The sequence below is a fragment of the Schistosoma haematobium genome, chromosome 2 (genome assembly GCF_000699445.3).
Source record: "Schistosoma haematobium chromosome 2, whole genome shotgun sequence".
Taxonomy (NCBI): Eukaryota; Metazoa; Platyhelminthes; class Trematoda; order Strigeidida; family Schistosomatidae; genus Schistosoma; species Schistosoma haematobium.
The window spans coordinates 1445725-1473581 of NC_067197.1; the positions used below are offsets into that span (position 1 = coordinate 1445725).

General features: G+C 35.4%; 1 protein-coding gene across 1 annotated transcript in view; it reads right to left on the minus strand.

Moving 5' to 3' along the window:
• Positions 1 to 27857, minus strand: part of MS3_00006011 (uncharacterized protein) — an 81329-nt gene that overhangs the window by 40561 nt on the left and 12911 nt on the right. The window contains exon 2 of the mRNA XM_051214100.1: positions 4175 to 4493. Coding sequence (XP_051067227.1) covers positions 4175 to 4493 — 319 coding nt within the window. The remainder of the gene's footprint in view (positions 1 to 4174; positions 4494 to 27857) is intronic.

Consider the following 27857-nt stretch of genomic DNA (forward strand, 5'->3'; position numbering starts at 1 on the left):
CTAAAAGTAACAAACCCAAGGTCCAAAGGCGAAGTCGTAATGGTAACTGTACGGAGGTGTGACGGTAGTAAGGTGTTTCCTTCAGACAACCAGCGTAACAGCGATGCTGCGTGTGGGGTTAGAAAAGGTCGACCCTAGGAATACACACACCGCCTTATCCCACGATATCCATTTCCGGTGGTAGGGTCTCAACAATTACGGAGCTAACACGAAAATTACCCACAAAAATGTCGTGTGTGACCGTCCTCAGGCAGTTGTCGCTTGGGCACAGCAGCCACGCTCACAGGTCACTAAGACCACCACCAGTCCAATTTCCTTTTTAGATACCTCCATTGGAAACAGAGTTGGCTCAATCTTTGTTTACATACGAACTCATTTAGTCAATGTTCTCATATTATCCCTTTGAATAAATACTGATAATATTTTAGTTAGTAGATAACATTGAAATCTAGAATGGATATTTTATTATAGTGGGAACTAAGTTAATGGTATATACATGAATTGGTATTGGTATTTACTCTAAGAGTCGAAAATGGTAACTATTACGTAACACATAATAGTGCTATTCATTAGACTATTGAATTAAGATAGCCAGAAAACTAGTTTAAACCCTAATGAGAATGTCAACACTAGGGAACAGGCACATCCAACTGACAAGTTTCAACTGGAACAAAACATGCATTCTGATTTTCTCTACTAATCACCGTGAATGACTTCATTTTTGTTTCCTTGATTTAAAGTTTATTACCATGAACACATCATAATAAGTTTAAGACTGACTGCTTTGAGGTGTGATCATAAATAGAATATCTCTGAACAAATGCAATTAGCTACATTTGTTTCAAACTTGCTCAAATGAATTGTCTATTTGGATATGAAGTTCAAAAGAGAATTATTAGATACCAAGTCAGTGAGCGGTTATGAGTGCGATCTCTGATGAAATTGTCAGAGTCCATTGTTGATAAGTTTTACATTGCAATAATAAATAGTCTGTTTAAGTTCTTTATTGTTAATAATGATTATACCATCAACAACAGACTGTTGTGGGAGAGAACATATCAGCTTCCAGCTTCCAGGAAGAAATTAAGAAAAAACACTAGAAGTGGATAGGATATACATTGAGGAAATCACCAAACTGCATCATGAAGCAAGCGCTAACTTGGAATCGTGAAAGGAAACGGAAAAGAGAAAGAATAAAAGCAAACACATTACGTCGGGAATTGGAAGGAGAGGTCCAAAGAATGAAAAGCTACTGTAAACAAGTGAAAAGGATTGTTGAGAATAGAGTTGGGTGGAGAATGTTAGTGAGCGGTTTATACTCCTCTACAAGAGGTAACAGGCGTAAGTAAGTATAATGATTATCTTATTCACTATTGTTAATTCTTAAATATAAACCTATTCTCATAAAATTGTTCAATATTTACACATCATCTAAATTACAGTTTGTTTCGCTTGTTTTCTTCATCATATAAAAGGTGGTACAAAAGAAGAAAAACATTACCATTGTTACAAGAAGGCGCCAAATAGTTATGCACCACATAAATCATTCGATTTATGTGAGGGCTAGAATACTGACCGGGTGCCCAAAACGAAGTAGGTGATTTCCCTAAGGGGCCACAACCGGAGCCTTTGACATAAAGGTCTGATCCACAAGACAATGAAGCAACATAAGGAGATGCACTTTCATGGTAGCGGGTGAACAACAATTGGTTCATGCACCATTTGTTCCGTCAGGATATTGGAGCCCATGTATACCATTGGTTTGGAATCAGGGTTTTCCTACTGCCATAGGTGGACTCTCCATATCCACCAACCTGGTTACAACGCCAGACATTCGATTTTCGTCCTCTGAATTTCATAAACAACAGCAATGCCACTAAAAGTTAGTGAGTAGGAGAATTGACTCTCTTCACTCTCGACTGTACCAAAGCATTTGGGAGTAATAGTTGTTTAGATAATAATCAAATAAAAATGTCACTAGTTTAATCAATTTAAATCTTTTTCATTACAATCGTCAATATTTTTCTCTTTTTTTTTGTTTTTCTCTCTTCTTTTTGTTTTTCTCATTTCATAAACCTTGAAAATTGAAAATGGAATTTGTCTTTTGATTTTATGATTGATTATGAAGGAAGAAAATAAAGTGAGAGAGGGGGGGGGTAAAGAGAATGAGTAAAGGAAAGAAAAGTTCAGAAGTGAATTTTTTGCAAAAATAACCGAAAAAAAAGAAAAAAAAAGGAAAAGTAAATTAATAGTTAAATTCACCTGGTTTTGTTTTCTTACTTGTATCTTTCGATTGTTACTTAGGACTGAAATTGACTAGTCTCTTGTTGGCATATAAGTATCCTGTGCGGATTACCTTGATATAGCCTTAAATCACAAGTTTTTTTTAAAGTAAAAGTGGTTAGTGGCTAGCAGTGGAATACAAGATGTGCGTTTCGTTCTATTTGGGACTTATCAGCTGAATGTGCCTGCATCTCAGAGTTGATGTTCATTCTGAGACTCGAACCCAGTACCGTTCGCTTCAAACACCATCACGTTATGCTCTTAACTACTGTACTGAAATATGGGTTAAATGGATGATATAATATAACAGCTATCCTACAACCGATTTCTATCATGGTTAATTTTTGTTAGGCCCTTTCATCAATCTACTTATCAGACAATGTTATTTGAACAGTAGCAATACGTCAACTTCTTTGTACTGTTATGATCACTAGAGCACATGACGGACTCGAGCTTAAATGTTGATCGCTTAAATATCACTCGATGATTCATTCATGTGCATATGTACTCAAATCCTATTATTAGTTTTTGCTTTTGCTTGATGTGCTCTTATGCAATTTGATGACTATAAATTTGCCTATATATTTGCTCATATATACTTATTCACCTCTCCTCTTCAAATTCGCTTAATATGCTTATAGCTTTGTGATTTGGGCTATTCGCTAATAAACTGTAGTTGCCGCTTATCATTGCTTTCTGATTTCAAACACCGTTGAGTTTTATATTATAATGGCTATAGAGGTGGTCGATTAACGAAGCAAAGCCACTACAATAATATCCAAATGAAATCCCTTAGTTTATTCAACACCGATAGTTGCTGCCTCGATTTAAATAACAACACTTCAACCTGTATTACTTACAATATTTCATTGAAAAGAGGGAAGAATATGGCTCTTGTCAAGTAAATTTTAGTTATTCCCAGCGTGAGGGTGTCGAAAATATGATACAACTAAGTATGTCAGCATTATGAACAATGATGAAACTAGAATCAAACTAAATAATAATCAGAAGGTTTTTTTGTGGATATTGTAATAACAATAATGATTGAGTTCATAAGTCAATTGAAGCCAAACCAACGTGGATGCCGGCCCAATGGTCTAGAGGTTAAGCGCTCGCGTGCTAGATTGATAGGTCCCGGTTTCGAATCCTGCTGAGTGGTATCGTAGCTGCTCACTACTGAGGAGTCCCATACTAGGACGAAACAACTATCCAGTGCTTCCGAGTTTTTTATGGTGGTCTCGCTTCAAATGACTCATAAACTCAACCCTTAGATGGTAATCACTTAGAAATTAGTTAGGGTCAGTCTAATAACTTATATTCATGATTACCCAAATGAACAATATTTACATCACACAAATAGGCATGAAAAATAACTGGTTATATTCATCACAGAATAAACTCATCAAGGATCACCAGACAACTGGTTGGTCTTAGTATGAGAATCTATAGAAGTTCACACTCAAAACCCAACTAGCCATCGAACCCAAGAACTTCATATCCTTAATTTAAATTATTAAAGCCAATAGTCTCTATAAACTACCTACAGTAATAATGATAATAAAGCAAACGCTTAGTCATTTGAATCAGTGGGTCAGTGCCAAATAGTACAATTTCAATCTCAACCAGCTTTCCATATTTTGTTTAATGATTATCCAGTCCTATTAATGATAAATGTCTCATCCCCGATGTGTCCGAATTCCACCAGTTATGATTTCTAGTGAATATGTAAAACTTGGTTGTTCTTTACTGGCACAAAACACTTATCTAGGTCATTTTGGTTTTCTGTGATATCTCATATGAGATCAATTTGTGACGAATGTTACTTACAAATTAAAAGATTGTAGAATGTTAAAGATAAACAGATAGAATAATAAATAATTCACTGAATTACCTTTATCGCATTCAGTTCCACTCCAACCAGGTTCACATATTTTATCACCATTTGCATCACATTTAAATTTTGTATGATTATCATTTGTTTGACATACTTTTGTACAATCATTACCATAATGATTTAGTTCACATGTTAATTGTATACAAAATGTATAACCGGAATATTGTGTTGATATAGTAACTTGATGCCAATCTGTAGATTGTTTCATAGAAGAAATTAATGGACGTAACAGACCACGATGTATAGCTCGATCAATTAAATATTTTTCATTTTGATTAACTAAATCATATGCTTCTAATATTACTGTGAATAAACGCTGGAAAAGATAATAAACAAAGAGAGGGGGAAATTTATATTTGTCCATTTATTTATTTATTTAGAGATAGTAGATTGAAGATAGAAACCCATCCCCAAATACTCTGGAACGGCCAAGAGTAGAGAGAGTCAGTTCTCCTACTCACTAATCTTTAGCAGCATTACTGTTGTTTGCGAAATTGAGAGGACGAAAATCGAATGTCTGGCGCTGTAACCAGGTTGGTGGATATGGAGAGTCCACCTATGGGAGTAGGAAAACCCTCATTCCAAATCAATGGTACACATGGGCTCTAATATCCTGAAGGAGCAAATGGTGCATGAATCAATCGTTGTTCACCGGCTACCATGGGACTGCATCTCCTTACGTTGCTCCATTGTCTTGTGGATCAGACCTTTATGTCAAAGGCTCCGTGTCTGGCCTCCTCAGAAGGTCACTTACTTCGTTTTGAGCACCCGGACAGTATCACAGCCCAATCACAAATCGAATGATTTATGTGGCTCATATCTATTTGGTGCCTCTTTGTACCAATATTTATGTGTTCAAATAAATAAATAAAATAAAATAGAAACCTGCTTTACGGCGAGACTCTAATTTATGGACGACCTTTGAACGAATTTTAAGTGATCTTGAGAAACATTAGTTAATCAGAAAACAGTCAGTATAGAGTAAAAATATGTTATACAAAACCAAGGAAATAAAGTGGATACACTTCTTAGACGTGGTTCAAAAACTTGTCATGATTAGAAAGAGGTCCAGACGTTCTAAAATCCTAATGCATGCAGTAGAGAAAATCATCCATATGCCTACAGAATAGTCGGCCTCTGGAGTCATAATAAAGTCTCAAATACTCTTTCAGCCTCGACCACATAGCTTCAATATTGTTTATGTGCACTCCGGTTGTTGAGTGCACAACACGATGCACATAACCAAGCCTATGTAGGAGTCTGTACGTTCTCCAAACATCCGTATATATTGTAGTACCTGGCTGCAGCCAGTGTTAATGGTGCTTTTATTATCCGGTTCGCAATAATTTTCGTAATTTGTCTTAGTTAGCAATTATATATGGGGTTTTCATCACGAACTGACATCAACTATAATGCCAAAACTCTATTTAGCCGAATGAATGAAAGGCTTTCGCGTTAAAATCTGAGATCTATTATCTTATACCTGTGTGATTCGTCCACAAATTACAGTCTCGCCGTTTTATTTGTTATGGCCGCTCAATTATCACGTTTTGTACAAAATTCCCTGTGAAGCGATCTTATATTAGCAGTAAGCACTGAAGTTGGCGCCGTAACCTTGAAATATCTAAAACGCCTCTGATTGACTCGTCCATAAATTAGAGTGTCGGCTACCTTACTGTTGATGTCGAATGACTCTCAAAATGACTGGGGAAAAGTAATATCTATCAAATCTTAGCCAGTCAGAATAAAGATGATGTAAGTGAATAATTACTCAAATAAAACCTCAAAAATACGTTAAGATTACAATTTTGAGCCTTCCCAATCTCCCAATGTTGGGGAAGTGGCACCAAAACCCCAAAATTTTCCCCAGATCTGGACAATTTCCTCATTTTTTTTAGGTTTTTCCTCAATATTTCCTCTGAATTGGTTTATGATTTAGGGCTAATGGTAAGAGGGAACAATAGTGTTTACGAATAACTTGGAAAAAAAGCTTTAATTGTGAATAATTTTAATTTAATGTTAGTCTTATGTCCATTACCATTCCATTTAGTTTCTATTAATTCCTCTATAGAAAATTCATCACATCCTTGACATCATCTAAAGAATCCTTGAAATCAGTCCCTATTCTTCAAACTAATCATATTTCTTAATTTGATTTGTCTTGGTAACTAAATGTTCATAAAATGTTACATATATCTTACTTTTTAATAAGATATAAGTTATCCGTCACTGCAATTTGAATCGACAGTTTGCTATCTTAAATCTGATTGGTTGGTTAACAATTCATACTTTTAATGAATAGTAAAGAAGTTTGTAAAGATTTATGCTTAATGTGTAACTAAGTTGATATGAAATTAAGTTATTATTGAATATGAAACATGAAACAATTGTGTCAACTAGTTTTGATGTGCTCATAATGAAGTAACATTTGGTCCGAATAAGCTGATATTAGAATAGATGCATGAATAAACATTATTTGATAGTACTTCAAAGTTAATTAAGCATGATCAAATGTATTCTCGAATTAAGAATATTTGTATATTTGAACATATTTTAGTGTTAGCAACAGTCATATGAAAGATTCACCTAACAACAGATTAAGTGGATATAAATATTTTTTATGATTCAATGTTTAATTACTATTGGACTATTTTGAGCTAAGTGTTTGGGTTACCAAAGATAATGAAGTTAGAAAGTATTGGTTGTTTGAACCTTCTCATTGATTTTTAGGAGTGCATCTTGTGAGGATTCCTTCGATATTATCTTAAGTCAAAAACACTATAAACGGAAATGATGGTGGCCAGTAGTGGAATCCAGGACGTTTGTTCCATTCAATCTAGGACTCGAACCCAGTACCGTTCACTTAAAATACCATCGTGTTATCCATTTAGCTATTGAATGCAAATAGTCACTGACTTGTGTAACGGGATGAAGTTTAATTCAGTTTTGTATTGGCTATCTGGACTTGGCAACTAAGTGGATAACTCGATGGTGTGTGACGCGAACGGCACTGGGTTTGAGTCTCGAAGTAAACATCAATTCTAGGACGCAGGTACATCCGGCTGACGAGTCCCGAATAGGATGAAACGCACATCTTAGATTCCACTGCTAGCCATCATTACCTCTACTTATAATTTAATAAATAGTTTTTACTTGTTCTAAATCGACAAACATTTGTCTAAGACGTTTTGTTAGGTTATGTGTTTGTAATTTGGACATGATTTTCCTCATAAAATGAAAACAGATTGAGCACATTTGAAAAGCCAAAGCAAATTAAGAATATTTCTATTTCAAAGGTAATCAAAACTGGAATTTTACGAATACGGAGGTGAATGAACTATTTTGTCAAACTAATGATGTTGAACAATGTGTACTATTCAGTTGGCAATTCAATAATTTAAATGTACAGTGGTTACTAAGAGACTTGAAGCTGACTGGTACAATATACCACATGACTGCAAGTATAGATTGCTAAGAAATCTTAAAACAAGATGAACCAGTTAACCATTACTTCGCTTACCTCCAAATACCCTTTAGCTCATTTCCATACATGATGAAATCCTCTTGAAAATACTTGAAAATTATAACGAAGTAAATTTCTATACTTTTCATTAGACAACCTCATGTTAAAGGAAACATTTAATTATTTTTCCGTTGTACATCACAGACTAATCTTATTTCGACAGTCATTGAAAACTAGAGAGTAGTAAACAAATCATTCGTTTTAGTGTGAGTCACCCTAAACATTAAGCATTCATTAATCCATCAATTATTGAATTCGGAATTTACAGGCCTCACAACAAGCCTTTAACCTTCATTATAATACTGAGTTAGAATCAAATCGCTTTCGTCTAATCATATACCGATCTGTAATCAGTAACCTCCAAATGACCTGCTACGGCCGAGAGTGGAAAGAGTCATCTCTCTCTCTCTCGAAGTCCTCTCACATGGCCATGTGCATACAAACACTATCACGGAAGTCCTACCCACTGCCTTCTCATGACGGGGGTGTTCTTTACAAAATTGAAACGACGAAACACGAATGTCCGGAGCTTTAACCGAGTTTGTGAACACAGAGAGTCCACCTAAAGATGTTGGAAAACCCTGAATTCAAACAAATGGTGTACATCGGTTCAAGGACCCCGAAGGAACAAATGGTGTATGAACCTATTTCTGGACACCGGCAACTATTGGATTGCATCTCCTTACGTTGCTCCACAGCCTTGTGGATCAGACCTTAAGATCAAAGGCTCCGGAAAGTGTTCTCCTAAGAAAACTAACTGTCTCAGTCTAGAGACTCGTGTAAGATCCCAACCCCCACATAAATCAAATGACGAAGTGTGTGACATACGTATTTGTTGACTCTTTGTACAAATATTTATATAATTTCAACAGTTGGGATCATGAGTCAACTGAAGCTAGACAACCATGGAAAAGCTGGAATCACTGGACGGCCGTTTCGTCGTATTGTGGGGCTTCTCGGCAACGCGCATCCACGACCCCACCTCGCAGGATTCGAACCCAGGATCTATCAGTCTCGCGCCAGGCGCTTAGCCAACTAGACCACTGAGCCGGCTGTCATCCAACGGTGTTAATGTCTCACTTCAACTAATCCACGAAATTGAGCGACACATCCACCAATATTTATATGTTTAAATATATAAATAAAATAATCACTTCATTGATTAACTTATTTTATATTTCAATCTTTAAGGTCAAAGTCAGTTCATTGAAATTGTATCTAACTCTTTTTTTCAAATGAACAACTGTCTTCTCCTTCTTTATTTCTTTTTGTTGTTGTTATTATTACCCCCCAAAAACAAGCAATCCTCATTCATTCATTCATTCATTGAATCTAGTTTTTTTCTGTTTTTAATTTCAAATATTTGTTACTATGGTGGCATTGAAGACATCAAAATCAATTTTCTTTAAAAGAAAAAAATTATTGAATAATTAAATTTCCACCCTAATAAACACTTTCCTAAAAAACCAATAACACGACCATCACCGTCATCCCCACCACCACCATCACCACCACCACCACGATCACTATCACCCACAATAACAATAAATACAAATTACATCATATTCAATAAATAAAAAATAGGTAACAACAAAATTCATTTGAAATCAATGGACTGTTAAAAATAAAAATAAAAAAATTTTTTTTCTCCAAACAAAAAAAATAAAAAAATAATAATAATAACGACAATGTCCTGTTTAATTAATTTCCAATGGAATAGGAGATAGAACAAACAAACAAACATTCGGAAATGATTTGAGTCATTATTATTATTATTATTATTTATACCTTAGTTACAATATGGATATAGATCATAAATAGAGGACATGGTGATATGTATACACACACGTGTACACATGGGATCTAATTCAATTTCCTTGTTTAAATATCGCTTATTCCTTTCTCTTTTTTTGTTCAAGAAAAACAATCATCATTTGAATTTTCAATATCCCGCGAAATACAGATCGATGTATATGTAAACAGAAAAGAAAAGAAGAAACTGAAGAGTTCGTTATTATTATTATTCTTATTTTGAAATAATTCAATGTATATTGAATATGACAAATGAATCAAATTTGAATAAAGGAAGTTCTAGTGTTTTCCTGAATTGATATTCCCTAGTGTGATCTAATTCACTACTTAGACTATTGTTATTTTCGATGGTTAAGATTATGAGTCAATTGAAGCTAGATCACCATGGAAAACCTAGACGCACTGGATGGCTCAGTGGTCTAGTGGTTAAGTGCTCGAGCGCGAAACCAGTGGGTCCTGGGTTCGAGTCTCGCAGGGGAGGAGGTCGTGGATGCGCACTGCTCAGGAGTCCCACCATAGGACGAAACGGCCATCCAATGCTTCCCGGTTTTCCATGGTGGTCTAGCTTCAACTGACTCATGATCTTATCCATTGAAATTACTATAATATCCACAAAACCCATCTGATATTATTATTTTGATGGAGTTTTTCTCTGACCTGGATATTTTCTTAGTGGAGCTTTCATCGTTTATCTGAACGACATCATCATTAGCACAAACTTCGGATAAAAATGAAGCATTCGAATTTCTTTATATGTGGTTCACAACTTGTCCTGTATATGGAGAAATTGAAACGCTTCATTTGTATCTGAAGTTTTGCTGATAATGATGTCGTTCAGAAGAACGATGAAAGCTTCACGACCAAAGCATCCAGGACAAAACTCCATCAAAATCATCCACTTGAGCTACGAATCTTCTCCACTATTATTATTATTACCATTACTATTATTGTTATTATTATTATTATTATTATTATTATTATTATTATTATTATTATTATTATGAAGTCGATCTTGAACATGATGCATATAGAAGAGAAATGAATATTGTAGAGTAAAACAATGTTGAACTATCTTATACACTAATACTTGTGATGTGAACAGAGAAACAAGAAGCTTTGATAAACTATGGAAGCCACTTTTGGAGGGACGTTATTTCATTTAATCCAAAACTATGAACCATACGTGGAGAAATTCAAACATTTTACTTCTACCTGAAGTTTGTACTGTGGATAATGTCGTTCTGAAGAACGATGTCAAGCTCCACAACTAAATCATCTTGCTTAGAGAATTAAAACTCCATGAAAAAAAAAGAGAAGAACTATTGAAATTCATTATTTATCTCATCAAACCTTTTTTACAACTTTTATATTATTGTCTCGTTTGCTCACTCACTCACTCATTCATTCATTCACTCATGGACTTTCTTAGTATCAACCCTTATTGATTTAACGAACTAACCAATCAATCAATCGATTTCTGTCTATTCTAACTTGTGAATGATTATAATCATAATATATTTGTTTTAAGTAGTATTTATGAGAAAAAGAGAAAAAAAAATTTTAGTTTAAAATTTATTCCCCTTTTTTGGTAAAAACCTTTGTATATAATTAAATCTAGTTAAATCCCATGCGACTCTATGGTTATGAGTAGGAACTCGATTACTTTTCAACACACACATGAGCACACACACACGCACACCTACACACGTGCACGCATACATGCATACATGTACATGGATATACACATATATAAAAAGAAACTTGAATACTTATGAAATGTTTTATTTAATCCTACCACTGAATAGATATATAGTACTATAATAACTGCTGTTATTACTACCACTACTACTACTACTACTACTGTCTAAGATACTACTAATTAAAATTTTTATACTCATAATAATAAAGTTATTATCTTTTGTGGGTTTGTTGATGTATGTAGATAATTATTAACTGTGTTTATTTTCATTTCGTTTGTGCTTTTCAGTATTCCACTTTACTTGTGTAACTATGTGTGTATGTGAGTAAGTGAGTGAGTGAGTGAGTGAGTAAGTGAGTAAATGAATGAATGAATGGGATTGTCCACATACACACACATATATATATACATTCATCTGTATATATGTGTCGACACAAATAGAAGTACATAAGCATAATTATTTAACTTTCATCCTACTATTAAAATCTTCATCAATCTGGGCTTTTTGTTGTTGTCACTTTTGCATGTTCAATTTTGTTGGATTATACAAAATGGTGAGAGAAAAATTGACGGCAACCACTATGATCAACATCAGCAGAAACATAACGAACAATAATGAATCGATAACAAAACTGTTATGACCTTGAAGTTGAGGGTTCAAAACTTTTCTCCACCCCGTCGCCAATTGTTATGACCTTGGATGTCTGGTTTTTCTATCGCACGATCTATCTACCAATCCGAATACGACTTATACGAATCTTCACACTAGGCCAACCAATGACGTTCAACCGGTGTGGGCAGTTTAGCGTCCTTATTGGTCCTATGTCCTACGAGCCCTTCCACTTGAGTCCAGAACAAGATACCAGCTTCCGAATCAGAGCAGATCGTTTATTTCAGGCATACTTGGTTTATATATCAATCACACAGACCGCAACGTACCATAAAATAGGAAATAATATTTGTACACAAATAAGCCAAAAAGTGGCTGTGAATGTGGGAGGCATTAGTTAATAAACTGAACATAACTTAAGAAGCGTAAATCGTACAATAATAAATTATAGGTCAAAATAAAGCTTATCATAAAAGGAATATAAATATACATAGTGTAATTGTTGAGTAGTTATACAATAAGAATGTTTATAGAATATTAGTCCATGAATAGTCCTCGGAAGTTACCTGTTATTTAATCTTCACCGGATATAACACCTCCCTTTTTTTTGAAGCATTAGAGATAATAATGATCCTTAGGATTTATTTTTATTCGATTGGGCTTTCGTCTGATGCGCTGCGACCTCCTCGGGAGTGTTTCACACGTCTTGTTATTATTCGGATCATTTTTAATTTCATTATTCGACTCAGTTAATATATTTATTGGTATCTTCGACTTTGTAGCATTTTCTGTCTCTCTTTCTTGTCTGGTTGGCTGTATCTGGTTTGCATGTCTCACCCATATCTTTTGTCCAACTTCTACTTCGTAGATAACTTTCCCTTTTTTTCGTATTATTATGCCAAACTTCCAAGTTGGCTTTACTCCCGTGAAATCTCTTGTTATTACCGCTTGTCCCACCTTAAACCTTCTGGGCAATGCACCGTGCCGCTTGTTGAATTGCTGTTCCATTCGTTTGTTCTTTCGGAGGTTGGCTCTAAGCTTTGGTTTCATTTGCTCCATAGGTATTCTAATCTTTCTCCCAAAAATTGCTTCTGCCGGGCTTTCTTGATTATTTGTTGTTGGGTTTGGTGTTGCTCGGTATGTTTGTAGAAATCTTTGAATCATCTCGTCTATTTCACCTTCTCCCTCGGCTTTAAGTAGCGCTCTTTTAAATGTATCTACGAACCTCTCGACTAGACCGTTTGACTGTGGATGATATGGGGGTGTCTTTATATGCCTAACAGCGTTGGCGGCGCAGAACTTCGAGAATTCAGCGGAGGTGAACTGTGGTCCATTATCGGATACTAATACATCTGGACACCCAAAACAGCTAAATACTTGTCTCAGTTTTTCAATAGTAGCTTTTGTAGAAAGAGACTTAACGTAGTGGATTTCCGGCCATTTTGAGAAAGCATCAACCATCACTAAGTACTGTTTTCCGTTTATGGGACCGGCGAAATCTACGTGTACTCTTGACCATGGATTTGTTGGTGTCCCCCAACTCTGCATTTCGGTCTTGCGAGGGGCTTTGATAGCTTTTGCACACGCGGAACATCTCTCAACATATTCTTTGATCTGAGCGTCAATATTCGGCCAATATACGTATCCACGTGCAAGTGCCTTCATCCTTGCTACCCCTGGGTGTGCGGCATGCAGTTGTGACATCACCTTACAGCGTAAATTTATGGGTACAATTACTCGATTCCCAAACATCAAGCATCCATCCACAAGTGATAGGGAATTCCGACGGTGGGAATACTGTTCAATATTTTTGTCGTCTATATGGGCAGGCCAACCATGTTCGAGGTAACTAATAATCTGCTTCAATTCATCATCTTCTTGAGTATAGCGTCTAATATCTTCAGAGGATAATGGTGTTGCTTTTATGGCAACTTGCAGTATATGGTGAATATCATCTTCCAACGATATCGTTGCGATAATAGAATCTTCACGTTCCTGCTTCTGATTCGCAATTAATCGAGATAAGGCATCAGCTTGTCCAAACTTTTCAGTTGATTTATATAGGATTTGGAAATCATAAGCAAGCAACGTAATAGCCCAGCGTTGTAACCGATTCGCTGTATAAGCAGGAATACCTGACTTTGATCCAAATATAGATATAAGCGGCTTGTGGTCTGTTAAAAGCGTAAATCGACGACCATAAATCATTTTATGAAATTTCTTTACTGCAAAAACTAAAGCTAATCCTTCCTTCTCAATCTGACTATATTTTCGCTCGGCTGAGTTAAGAGTTCGGGATGCATGGGCAATTGGCTTTTCTTTACCATCAGGAAAACGATGACTGATAACGGCTCCAATTCCATAGTTTGAAGCATCGGCGGCTACAATTATTTCAAGCTTTGGATTATAATGAGTCAGCAACAGTTTAGAAGATAAAATCCTTTTTATTTCATCGAAAGAATCTTGGCATTCTTTTGTCCAGTGCCATGTTGTATTAGCCATCAAAAGTTGATTTAATGGTTGTCGCAATTTATACATCTGGGGTACGAACATACTATAATAACCAATCATCCCCAAGAATGAACGAAGGGTTGTAACCTCAGTCGGTCTGGGTATATTTTTGATAGCATTTATATTGTCTGGATCCGGTCGACGACCATCTTTATCAAATATATATCCCAGGTATTTAACAGACTCGAGCAGAAATTCACACTTTTCTTTTTGTAACTGAAACCCAGCTTGTGATATTTTAGTGAGCACCACATCTAACCGACGCATTAATTCCTGCGTGGAAGAGCCAACAACTATAATATCATCCAAATAAACTGCTACACCTTCGATGTTAGACACCATAGTATCCATTATCTGCTGGAAAATTGCTGGAGCTGGCTTAACACCAAACGGTAATCGGTTAAATCGATAAAGCCCACGGTGGGTATTAATGGTTAATAACTCCTCTGAATCTTCGTCAACTTCCACCTGTAAGTAAGCTTCAGACAAATCAAGTTTAGAAAAATAACGTCCACCGTTCAGTTTAATAAATAAATCCTCTGGTAAAGGTAATGGATATGAATGATTTTGTAAAACGTCATTTAATCCTGTTGAAAAATCTGCACAAAGGCGAATAGCTCCGCTCGCTTTCTGAACTACTACAATTGGTGCTGCCCATGCCGAATAATTAACAGGTTGTATAACACCGAGTTTCTCTAGTCGGTCTAATTCTTTGTCGACTTTGTCAATAGCTGCATATGGAACTTGACGCTTTGGACGGAAAACAGGTTTTACATCCTGTCGTAGGTATAATTTTGCCTTCTCAATTGTGCAGCATCCCAATTTATTCTGGAACAAGTTTTTATGTTTCTGCAAAAGATCTTCTATAGTTACGACTTTCTTAGTTACATGAACTGTGGGTGGATCTCTAGGATTACTTGCGCTTTTCATTGTGCATATTTCATTTAATGGTACATCCCATAAATTTAGTTTATCTATCCAGTCTATACCAATAAGGTCTAACTCATGTCTGTTCGTTAAGTAACAATTTCCTGTAAAGTAATTACCTCGGAATTTAACAGAGCATTTTATCATTCCCACAAGTTTCAATATATCTCCGGACGCATTCCGTGCAGTGTGCTCTGTTGGTAATACTTTCGGACACCCAATTAAATACCACGTTCGTTTCGAGATTAGTGTGATATCTGACGCCGTGTCCAGTTGCAATCGAATATGAACACCATTAACAATTAATTCCACATATCTTCTTTTATCCGCTACGCTTAGAGCCAGTGTAGAATATACGCTGTTTATATACTTATTTTCGTACTGGTGCGGACGTCTGGTTCGTTTTGATCTTAAACTTTCTCTAGTTCGGCAGACTAATTCTTTGTGGCCAACTTTATTGCATATAGTGCATCTATGATTTCTAAACCGGCAAAATCTTGAGAAATGCCACGCACCACAATACCAACATTTAGTTGCAGGTTTAGGGCTTTTCGAGTGATATTTATGACTTTTGGTACTATTTCGTCTTTGACCTGTCTTAACAGCATGAACAGAATTCGATGGAGCAGCACTTTTGGTTTCCAGCATAGCTGTATCTTGTTTTAAATTTATTAATCGTTGACATTCAGTGGTGATAGTTTGTAACGTCATTTCATCATCATGTTCCATACGGGATAACAACTTCATGCGAAAGTCGGCATCAACAGGAGAGTTCAGACCAGAAATAAATAATAAGCATTTAAATTGATCACTGGTTAATACATTTAATTTAAATCGTTCTGCTTGTAAATTTACTCTTCCGGCGTACGTAGTATAATCTTCATCAGCCTCTTTAGTCAGCTGTAGACAGTTATACCGGATACGGAATAAAGACGACTGTTCACAAAACATTTTATTTAGGATGTTAACAGTTTCATCGAAACTAACTTCTCGCGGATGTTTAGGCAGAATATGGTTTTTATACTTTTGATGCTCATTAGGACCAAGTTTTTGTAATAGCAGCCGAACTTTCTTTGCGTCATCTATAGCAGCAAATTCAACTCGGAAAATATCTTCAATTCTGCCAAACCATGCTTCAAAAGTGTGACCGTTGTCTGCATCAAATATAAATTCTGAAACTGGATTAAGGTATGACTCAATACTTTTATGTTCTGGAATCTCTTGTTGGATAGATAGTTTCCCCAAAAGTGTTTCCAAGAGTTTCTGTTGAGAAGCTAACATCTGCTGCTGCTGTTGTTGATATTGTTGCTGCTGTTGTTGTAATAATAACTGCAACTGTTCTAAGGAAATCGACATTTTTTTATTTTGCCAATAATATTAGCTCCAAAAATCACCGGCAATTATAACAGCTAATTTATTTCCAAAATCTGAGTCAGCACTTGTTGTATTATTATTATTATTATTTTATTGCCAAAATCCCCGTCGCCAATTGTTATGACCTTGAAGTTGAGGGTTCAAAACTTTTCTCCACCCCGTCGCCAATTGTTATGACCTTGGATGTCTGGTTTTTCTATCGCACGATCTATCTACCAATCCGAATACGACTTATACGAATCTTCACACTAGGCCAACCAATGACGTTCAACCGGTGTGGGCAGTTTAGCGTCCTTATTGGTCCTATGTCCTACGAGCCCTTCCACTTGAGTCCAGAACAAGATACCAGCTTCCGAATCAGAGCAGATCGTTTATTTCAGGCATACTTGGTTTATATATCAATCACACAGACCGCAACGTACCATAAAATAGGAAATAATATTTGTACACAAATAAGCCAAAAAGTGGCTGTGAATGTGGGAGGCATTAGTTAATAAACTGAACATAACTTAAGAAGCGTAAATCGTACAATAATAAATTATAGGTCAAAATAAAGCTTATCATAAAAGGAATATAAATATACATAGTGTAATTGTTGAGTAGTTATACAATAAGAATGTTTATAGAATATTAGTCCATGAATAGTCCTCGGAAGTTACCTGTTATTTAATCTTCACCGGATATAACAAAAATATTTATTAATCACCTAATAATAATAATCATAATAATATTAACTTCAATCAGAGAAGGGTTTTTGTGGATATTATAGTAATTTAATGGTTGAATTTATGAGTCAATTGAAGCTAGACCATCATGGAAAACCTGGAAGTACTGAACGGTGATTCAATTTCGTGGATTGGTTGAAGTGAGACATTAACACCGTTGGATGCTGGCCGGTGTAGAATTTAAGCACTGGCGAATGAGATCGTTTGGTCCTGGATTCGAATCTTGCGAGGCGGGATCATGGATGTGCACTGCTGAGGAGACTCATGGCTGTACAATGCTCTCAGATTTTCCATGGTGGTGTAGCTTCAATTGATTCATGAATTCAACTATTAAATAATGACTTAATAAGTACTACTAAGAATTACTACTCATAAAAGCAAATATAACAAATATAACTCTAAATACGAATGTACAGCTTAAGTAAATGATTTCGTTGAAAAGACAATTGGCGAGACCAAATAATTTATGGATGAACCAATCAGGTATAAGATAACAAATCTCGGGTTTTGACGTGAACTTCACTTATCCATTTGGTTAAATAGAGTTTTAGCATTGTAGCTGCTGTCAGTTCGTAATGAAAACCTTAAATTTAATTCCCGACAGATATATCAATCAACTCAAGTTACAGTATTAAATTAGCACTGTGAGATGAAGACTAATGCCAGAATAATAGAACTAGTGATAATGTTTTAAGTAGTAGAAAAGATTCGATATACACAACGTGATTCAAAAAGAAAGAGTGAATTCATAGAGAGAAAAAAAGTATGAGTGAATCCCAAAACCCATCATCTAAGGGAATACAAAGATTGAATAAATATATGTCACTGAAACGTATTCTGTGCTTTATCATTCATTGTCTCTATTGATCGCTTAAGATAATTGGATCAACCTCAATCAGGTAGTTAGAACCGATGAATAAAGCTTAAAGAACTGTGAACTATGGATTTATTACCCCTTATATCAAGTATCCATCATAATGGATGATGGATTAAACTGAAAAATTGCTGATGGAGGACATGTCACAGACTCGTTCAAAGTAAAGACCGGTGTCAGACAAGGTTGCTTACTCCCACCCTTTCTCTTTCTCCTGGTGATCGACTGGATCTTAAAAACGTCAATATATGAAGGGAAGCATGGGATACTGTTATGACCTTGGATGTCTTGTTTTGCTACCACGCGACCTGTCGACCAATCCGAATACGACTTATACGAATCTTCACACTAGGCCAACCAATGACGTTCAACCGGTGTGGGCAGTTTAGCGTCCTTATTGGTCCTATGTCCTACGAGCCCTTCCACTTGAGTCCAGAACAAGATACCAGCTTCCGAATCAGAGCAGATCGTTTATTTCAGGCATACTTGGTTTATATATCAATCACACAGACCGCAACGTACCATAAAATAGGAAATAATATTTGTACACAAATAAGCCAAAAAGTGGCTGTGAATGTGGGAGGCATTAGTTAATAAGCTGAACATAACTTAAGAACCGTAAATCGTACAATAATAAGTTATAGGTCAAAATAAAGCTTACAATAAGAGGAATATAAATATACGTAATGTAATTGTTGAATAATTATACAATAAGAATATTTATAGAATATTAGTCCATGAATAGTCCTCGGAAGTTACCTGTAATTTAATCTCCACTCGGATATAACAGATACAGTGGACATCTAGGATACAGCTGGACGATCTAGACTTTGCAGGTGATCTGGCCCTTCTATCGCAAACGCAACAACAAATGCAGTGTGGCAACAGCCTCAGCAGCAGTAGGTCTCAATATGCAGAAAGTGAAAAGCAGGATTCTCCGATACAACAGAGCATGCACCAATCCAATCACAATTGATGGAGAAGATTTAGAAGATGTGAAAACCTTTACATATTTGGACAGCATCATTGATGAACAGGGTGGATCTGATGCAGATATGGAAGTGCGGATCAGTAAAGTGAGAGCAGTATATTTACAACTAAAGAACATCTGAAACTCAAAACAACTGTCAACCAACACCAAGGTCAGGATTTTCAATACGAATGTCAAAACAATTCTACTGTATGGGGCGGAAACCTGGAGAACTACAAAAGCGATCATTCAGAAACTACAGGTGTTTATTAACAGTTGTCCACGCAAAATACTTCGGATCCGTTGGCCGGACACTATTAGCAACAACGTACTGTGGGAGAGAACAGACCAGATCCCAGCGTGGGAAGAAATCAGGAAGAAGCGCTGGAAGTGGATAGGATACACATTGAGGAAAGCACCCAACTGCGTCACAAGGTTAGCCCTCACATGGAATCCTGAAGGCGAAAGGAGGAGAGTGAGACCAAAGAACAGAGTACGCCTGGAAGTGGATATAGGCATGAGAAAAATGAACAAGAATTGGATGGAATTAGAAAAGAAAGCGGAGGACAGAGTGGGTTGGAGAGTGCTGGTCAGCGGCCTATCCTCCATTAGGAGTAATAAGCGTAAGTAAATAAGTAAGTAAGTAAGTAATATCAAGTATAATCGATATAAATTCCCATATTCGACAACTAGTAGTTTGTATCTTTCAACATCAATCAATTTGTTATATAACATTCTCATCATTCAATCATATCTGGAATTAATTATTCTCTCGGAAACTATTCATTACTCATAGTTCATATTCTATCTAAACATGTTGAATGAATAGTAAAGGTCTATCTTATCATCATATTGTCGATCCTTAGGGCATATTCTGTCTTTATTATTGACTAGATATATATATACATAGAATAAATATTTAATCAGAAGTATAACACAACAGATACTACTTAATTAAACAACATTCATGAATATGCATAACTTGAAGCAGCAAAAATAACATCAACAGAATATACAAAACAAAACTGGTGTGTGTGTGTGTGTGTAGATATATATATAAAACTATATACATTCTTGGGTATACATTAATGCTTGAATATTTATATATGGATACATAGACAAGTAAACCTAATTTCTACGTTATGTGGTTATCTTTTCTTAAAATATGTCTGTTCAGTTTATTATGATGATTGTTAAAATAAATGAAACAAACTACTTGTAAGTAGTAAATTCATTCATTCATTCACTAATCAATTGACTAAATAATTAAGCAACTCATACAGAGATATATTTGGTGGGGCCAATATTAAAGGGAAATCAGGGAAAAAATGAGCTCGTATCCACACACACACACGTGCACGCACGTACACACGCATGTACTCACAAATAATCACACGCTCGAATAGATTCTTTACAAATGACCATAAATTTAATTAGTGCCGTTAGATTGAGGAAGAAAAAAACTCCACAGGATAAACAAAAATAAGTAATCGTAAAGAAAAAAAAGAATAAAGGAATGAGAAATTATGTGGAGAACGGACGTCTCATACACATATACTACTATTACTTCTACTGATAGTAGTAGTAGTAGTAGTAGTAGTAGTAGTAGTAGTAGTAGTAGTAGTAGTAGTAGTAGTAGTAGTAGTAGTAGTAGTCGTAAATAGAATCAATCAAAAATTGCTGAAAACACAACTCATGGAAAGAACGGAAGAAGAAGAAGAAGAAGGTTAGTAAGTAAGCAACAGTAGTATGGAGAAAATTAACTAAGATGAAGTGCATAAAATAACACTAGAAAATTCATTGTACTATTGGTTATCCACTGGTGCATTTGTGTGTGTATACGTATACCCTGTTACTATCTATAGCGTTAATTCTATCTATAGTGTAGCCAAAAACAAAAACTGAACGAAAAGAGAACGAAAAAGAAGGTAACAGTAACAAGGTTTTTGTTGTTGTTGTTTGAATGAATGAATGAATGAATAATGAACTTGTCCATTGAATAAACAAGAGTTAATTTAATTTATTATAACAACGACAAAATGAAGTGAATATTCAATAGTTTATCCACATTATTATATTCAATAATAATAATAATAATAATAATAATAATCTCCTGGTTAGTATTTTTCGAAAGTATTTCGATCGTCACTACTCATTATGTACATTGTGTGTGCATGTATGCATGTATGCATGTATGTATGTATGTATGTATGTGTGTGTATTAGTGAGTACATATGTTCACATGGTAGTGTGTATCAGTGTACATATATGGGTATATCTATAGGAATGATCGGAAATCTCTTTGTTTTATATTTTTCTTCTAATAAGATTGTCTATAACACACACAATATTCAGTAATCAAATTAACAACAACAACAACAACAAAATAGTGTGCTCATATTCTGCATAAATAAATAACAATTTAATAATTGAATTCATGAGTCTATTGAAACTAGGCCACCATGGAATACTTGGAAGTACTGGATGGCCGTTTCATCCTAATATGGGACTGCTCAACAGTGCTCATCCACGACCCCACTCTACGAGATTCGAACCGGGATTGTTGTGTGATAGTAACTCACTGAAGACAATGGTAGACGGTGGTGCAATTTCGTGGATTAGTTGAAGTTAGACATTAACATCGTTGGATGACAGCAGGCTCAGTAATCTAATGGTTAAGTGCTCACGCGCGAGACTGATAGGTCCTGGATTCGAATGTCGCGGGGAGAGGCATGGTGGATAAGCACTGCTGAGGAGTCCCGTACTAAGACGAAACGACCGTTCAGTTTTTCCAGGTTTTCCATGACGGTGTAGCTTTAATTGACTCATGAATTCAACTATTAAATGATTTATAAAAACTTGTTAGTAATCATCGAGAAAATGGAAGTGTTTATTAACAGTTACCTGCATAAAATACTTCGGATCCGTTGACCGGACACTATCAGCAATAACCTACTATGGAGGAGAACAAACCAGATTCCAGTGGAGGAAGAAATCAGGATGAAGCGCTGGAAGTGGATAGGATATAGATTGAGAAAACCACCCAACTATGTCACAAGGCAAGCTCTCACATGCAAGCCTCAAGGCTAAAGGAGGAGTAGAGGGAGACCAAAGAACACACCACATCGAGAAATGGAGACAGACAGACATGAGAAGAATGACCAACAGTTGGATAGAATTAGAAAGGAAGATCCAGGATAGAGTGGGTTGAAGAGTGCTAGCCGATGGCCTATGCTCCATTGGCAGTAATAGGCGAAAGTAAGTAAGTAACTAATCATAGTAGGAGTAGAAATTATTGCTAAGTATTTCATTATCATGGCAACTATTTTCACTACTAAATAAAACTGCACAAAACGACTGAATTCAATAGTTATCTCTTAAAAAGTTACTAACCTTGTGTTCATTCCTATTTATTCTCTTTTTTTCCTAGAAAGTTTAATTGATCTTACTAAATACAATCGATTTCTAGTGCTCTATATGATTTCATTTATATCATCCTCTTCTACCTCCCCTCCCCCTCCCACACTCTCTACCTCATCAACTGATTTGAATTATAATCATAATTCCCCTTGAGTAATTGTGTCAAAATTTATTTCATCTCAAATTTGTCTGTATGTGATACAAATGTGAGTGCCTATATTTGTAAATAAGTAAATGAGTATGTGTACAATTGTCCCCTTCATTTATTCATTTAAACACCACATATATATATACATAGAAGAAAGGAATACATTTCATATAAGTGTAGTAGTATTAGTAGCTATATTGTGATAGAAAGATTTACTAACCACCATTTCTCATTTCATTCATGTTTAATCTAATTAGGTTCACGTCAATGGAATGTCATACATCATCAGTAATATCGACAATAACATCATTCATCAAAAATATTTTCTTTAATAAGATGTAATAACTTCCCATATGTACAAAACAAGGACTCATTCAAACGGGTGTATACATTTATTGGCACATCCACACACAATCACACACACAATCACACACACAGTCACACACAGTCACACACACAAACGAATACTCTGCATCTTGTTCTTGAACATGATCATAGTAGTCATAGTCAAATTGTTTGAAAAGAAAATCTCTTGGGTATTTATATTTTGCTTGTTTGTTATATATAAATGAATATACATAATGTATAGTGTCAGAAATTTGATTTGTCTTTAGCGCTAAACACAAACCGCATAAAACACACTTACATAAAAGATTAAATTTCAACTATAATTTTAAATATTGAATATAAAATAAGTTTTTCGGCAAATATGAAACAATTGAAGTGAAGTTTTAATAAATAAACAGAGTTCAATAGTTGAATGAGTAAGTCTATGTAAGCTGAGACTCTTTAACGATCCCACACTGAAAAGGATTCGAACCCAGGACCTTCAGTCTCATGTACGAATGCTTAGCTTACAGACCACTGAGTTGGCTAATATTTAACGGTGTTAATGTTTGACTTCGAATGATTCATAATCTTGTGTAACTATTCATTCAATGTCTGAGGTAGATGTTTGTCTCTACCCGACACGGACTGAACTCCATTGGTCACGGCTTCTCACTAGAACTACAAGAAATCCATCTTAAAGCTAGTCACTAGTGAGCATATGATGATAAATAAATAGAATGCATTTCTAATATATCGAATAAAAATGTGAACATGAAAGGATAACCTTCTCAAAGCATGCAATCGATATCTTTTCGTGAAGTAGAATATATGTCTGTGTCACAATGTTCAATATGCGTCCAGTGTCTGGGATTTTATCGATGGTGGAGAAGATTTGTAGCTCAGAGAGATGATTTTGATGGAGTCTTTTTCTATGAGCTGGATGGTTTGGTCGTGTAGAATTGAGGGAGCACTTGTCCGTTGGATTTGATTATCCATTGATCTTGATTTGTTATTTATACTGCTTTGACGACCTTGTTTAAAGTCTTTAAGATTCGGTTGTCTAACCTTTTGAGTGGATTTATGCTTTTATCGTCAAGTAGTTCCTAGACTTTCTTGATGTATTATTCTTTGTCCATAATCACTGTGCTGCGTTCTTTCTCTGCAGGAACTATAAAAATATCTTTTCTAGTTCTCAGTTTCTTTAAAGCCTTTTTTTCTTGTGAAGTCAGTTGGTTGTTGTCCTTCATCCGGTGAGTTAGCGGTACTATAGTTTATCTTATATCTTGTTGCGTTTCTCCACTTACTCCGGGAGTTTTGAGTGATGACTCTAGTTCTGCGAAGAATTCCAGTTTTGAGTTATCGCTTGTATTTTAATTTAATCCCTTTCGGGGTTGACAGGTTGACCACGCAGTTGTTTGTGTTTTCTTCCATGGATGGTTTTGAGATCTTGATTAGTTTCTTCTTTAGGATGGTTCTACTTTGTTTTCTGTGTCGTTTACATGACATTTCGATGGCCACGATCAAACCATCCAGCTCAGAGAACAAAACTCCATCAAAAAATTTTTATCGTTTACTTAGTAGGTGAATACTGTATATTAAGAGTCCTAACTTTCAATTCATTTGCTTACTTCATCCATCGATTTGGAATGCGCTACAATACTACGTTCACAGAAGACATATAGATAGCTTTGGATGATTGAAATGAAGTCACCAGTGCAAATGACGCTTCTATATGCAGTATTGACACATTAAATAAACGGTGAAGTACTCTAAAATGCTAGATATTGAACTTATATTAAGGATTGAAGAAAGGATGAATTTCCTTACATATTGTTCGCAAATTATATATACTCCTGTTCTATTATTTTGTTGCCAAGTGATTGAGAGGAAAGAAAGAAATTCTATAAATCTTAGAATGGAAAATAGAACTTTCGTTTGTTAATATGAGGGTTTGTAAAGATTATTGAATTGTATAGTTGACATCAGAGGTTGGTTTGTTGGTTAGAGAACTACTGAAAACTTGAAAAACGCTGGATAGTTGCTTCACTCTAGAATGAAACTCTTCAACATTAAGGGGGGATGTCTACAACATCATCATGGATTAAGCGAACAACATAAGCGTTTTACTATAAACACTACAGAGAACAATTCACAAGACCACTCCAACTAAGTAACCAATTTCTCTACATAGTTCAATTATTATAAGTCAGTTATAAATATATAATATAAGACATACATACAGCCAACAATGTCTAAACTACTGATTCATTCTCACACACATTTCACGATAAAATCTACATGTTTACACTGATTGAATGACATGTTTGTCTAATTTGTAATGTTGATTCAATTTTATTGATCAAGTTCTCACCTGGAATCCTCAAGACCAAAGAACGCATTACATCGAGAAATGGAGACAGACAGACAGACATGAGAAGGCTGAACAACAATTGCATAGAACTAGAAAGGGAAGCCCTTGATAGAGTGGGTTGGAGAATGCTGGTCGGCGGCCTATGCTCCACTGACAGTAACAGGCGTAAGTAAGTAAGGAAGTAAGTTCTGTATCAAAATGAAACGAAGGTTAAGGGTTTCGACCTGATTACCTCCAATCACCAACTTATGCTTTAACACATTTTAAGTGATATCGAATCACATAAACTGGTAATCACCATGTCAATTAGTTGGTATAATTCGATCACTAAACAAACAGTCTGTAATAGAATAGTTCAGTGTTAACATTATCGTTTATGATAATGGGTGATATAGATTAAAATATCAAGAGTAACATCAATTCGCTAAAGATTATAGATATACTTCAGTTGATAAAACCCAATTAGTATGAAACTCATGCTCAATACTTCTTTCCAATAAATGAACACGTATTTAAGTAGTAAACATATATTGTTGATATTGATAAGATACATTTATGTATTTATGACAGATCCTCTCTTTCTATTCGTTTTCTTTCATTATTAAAATAATACCAATGGGTGGAGAAGATTTATAGCTCAGGTGGGTGATTTTGATGAAGTTTTGTTCACTGGGCTGGATGGTTTGGTCGTGGAGCGTTAGTCATTCATCTGAACGACATCAGCCAAAACGAGGAAGTAAACAATGAAAAACTTAAGGTCAATAAGAACCAATCAACATCGAGGTGCACAGAACAAGCTGTGAAATACATATGGAGAAATACGAACACTTCACTTCTATCTGAAGTTTGTGCTGCTGATGTCGTTCAGAAGAACGATGAAAGCTCCACGACCAAAACCATCCACCTCAGACAAAAAAACTCCATCAAAATAATACTAATTATTCTATACAATTTGGATTTCATTTATTTGTATGAAGAGGAAAGTGTTTTTTTCTAAGAAAAAAATGGTCATTTGATTGAACAGCTGACGAGGTTTGGTTTAATGTTCATGTGTGTAAGTAGGTGCGCTCACCATTCATTCTTGCCTTCCATCTATAGAAAAAAGTGCAATATCATTGTATTTTCACATTTAGTGTAAATTAAAAGAGAATACTACACTATATACTCGTCCTCCCTCATCCCTCACCCTTCCTCTTACACTTTCTACCACTACTACTTATACTAATAATAACCATGACAGTAATAGTGATTTTGTGTTTTGATGACATTTGCATTTCTCCAATGTTTATATTTGTGCATTTGTGGAAGTGAATGTGTGTGTGTGCATGTATGTATGTATGTATGTGAATCTTGTCTTATCCTTCCTTTATCTATGTATCTATCTATCTACATGTAACTGTAGCATTGTTTTTTCTTCTTCTTCTTCTTCTCTATTAGTTACTTATGTACCATTAATGTTAGAGTAGATGAAGGAAAAGAAAAAGAAAATAGACCCATATATAGATAGATAATATAGTCATTTATATAATAACAGTTGTACACTTTTCATCATTATCATAATTGTCATCATGTACATTTCTAATATGTTTCTAATATATTTATATTAAGTTAATTCAATATTCAACAACTGTTGTTGTGACCTTGACAAAACATTTAAAAATATTTATTACAATGATCATTTAAACATGACAGAAAAATGAATATGAGAAGGAATTAATGTTCCCCCTTTTTTATTTTTCCTCCTTTTGTAAAATCAATGAGAATGTTGTTGTTGTTTCTTAGTGAATGTGAAATGAAACTTTACACAAAAGCACATGTGTGTGTATGTCTTATGGTTTTACTGTACAATTAAAATGCTAAAAAACAATCAATATATATATCACTGATTGAAATCACGAGTCAATTGAAGCTACACCACCATGGAAAACCTGGAAGCACTGGATGGCCGTTTTGTCCTAGTATGGGACTCCTCAGGAGGGCGCATCCACGATCCAGCGCCACGCGAGATCCGAACCCAGAACCTATCAGTCTCGCGCCAGGCACTTAACCAACTGGACCACTGAGCCAGCATCCAACGGTGTTAATATCTAACTTCAACCAATCTGTGGATGCGCACTGATGAGGAGTCCCATACTAGGACGAAACGGCCGTTCAGTGCTTCCAGGTTTTCTGTGGTGGTGTAGCTTCAATTGACTCATGATTTTAATCAGTGAAAGTTCTAAAATCTCCACAAAACCCCTTCTCATATATATAACATTTAAATTAAGTTAAATAGTTGACAGAAAGTTTGAACTAGGATCAACACTCATGATAAAGTTTTTGGGAGTAGTGTGTAAGCAATGATGAGGCTAGTTGTACAGTATTAAGTAAAGATAGTAAATTGGTT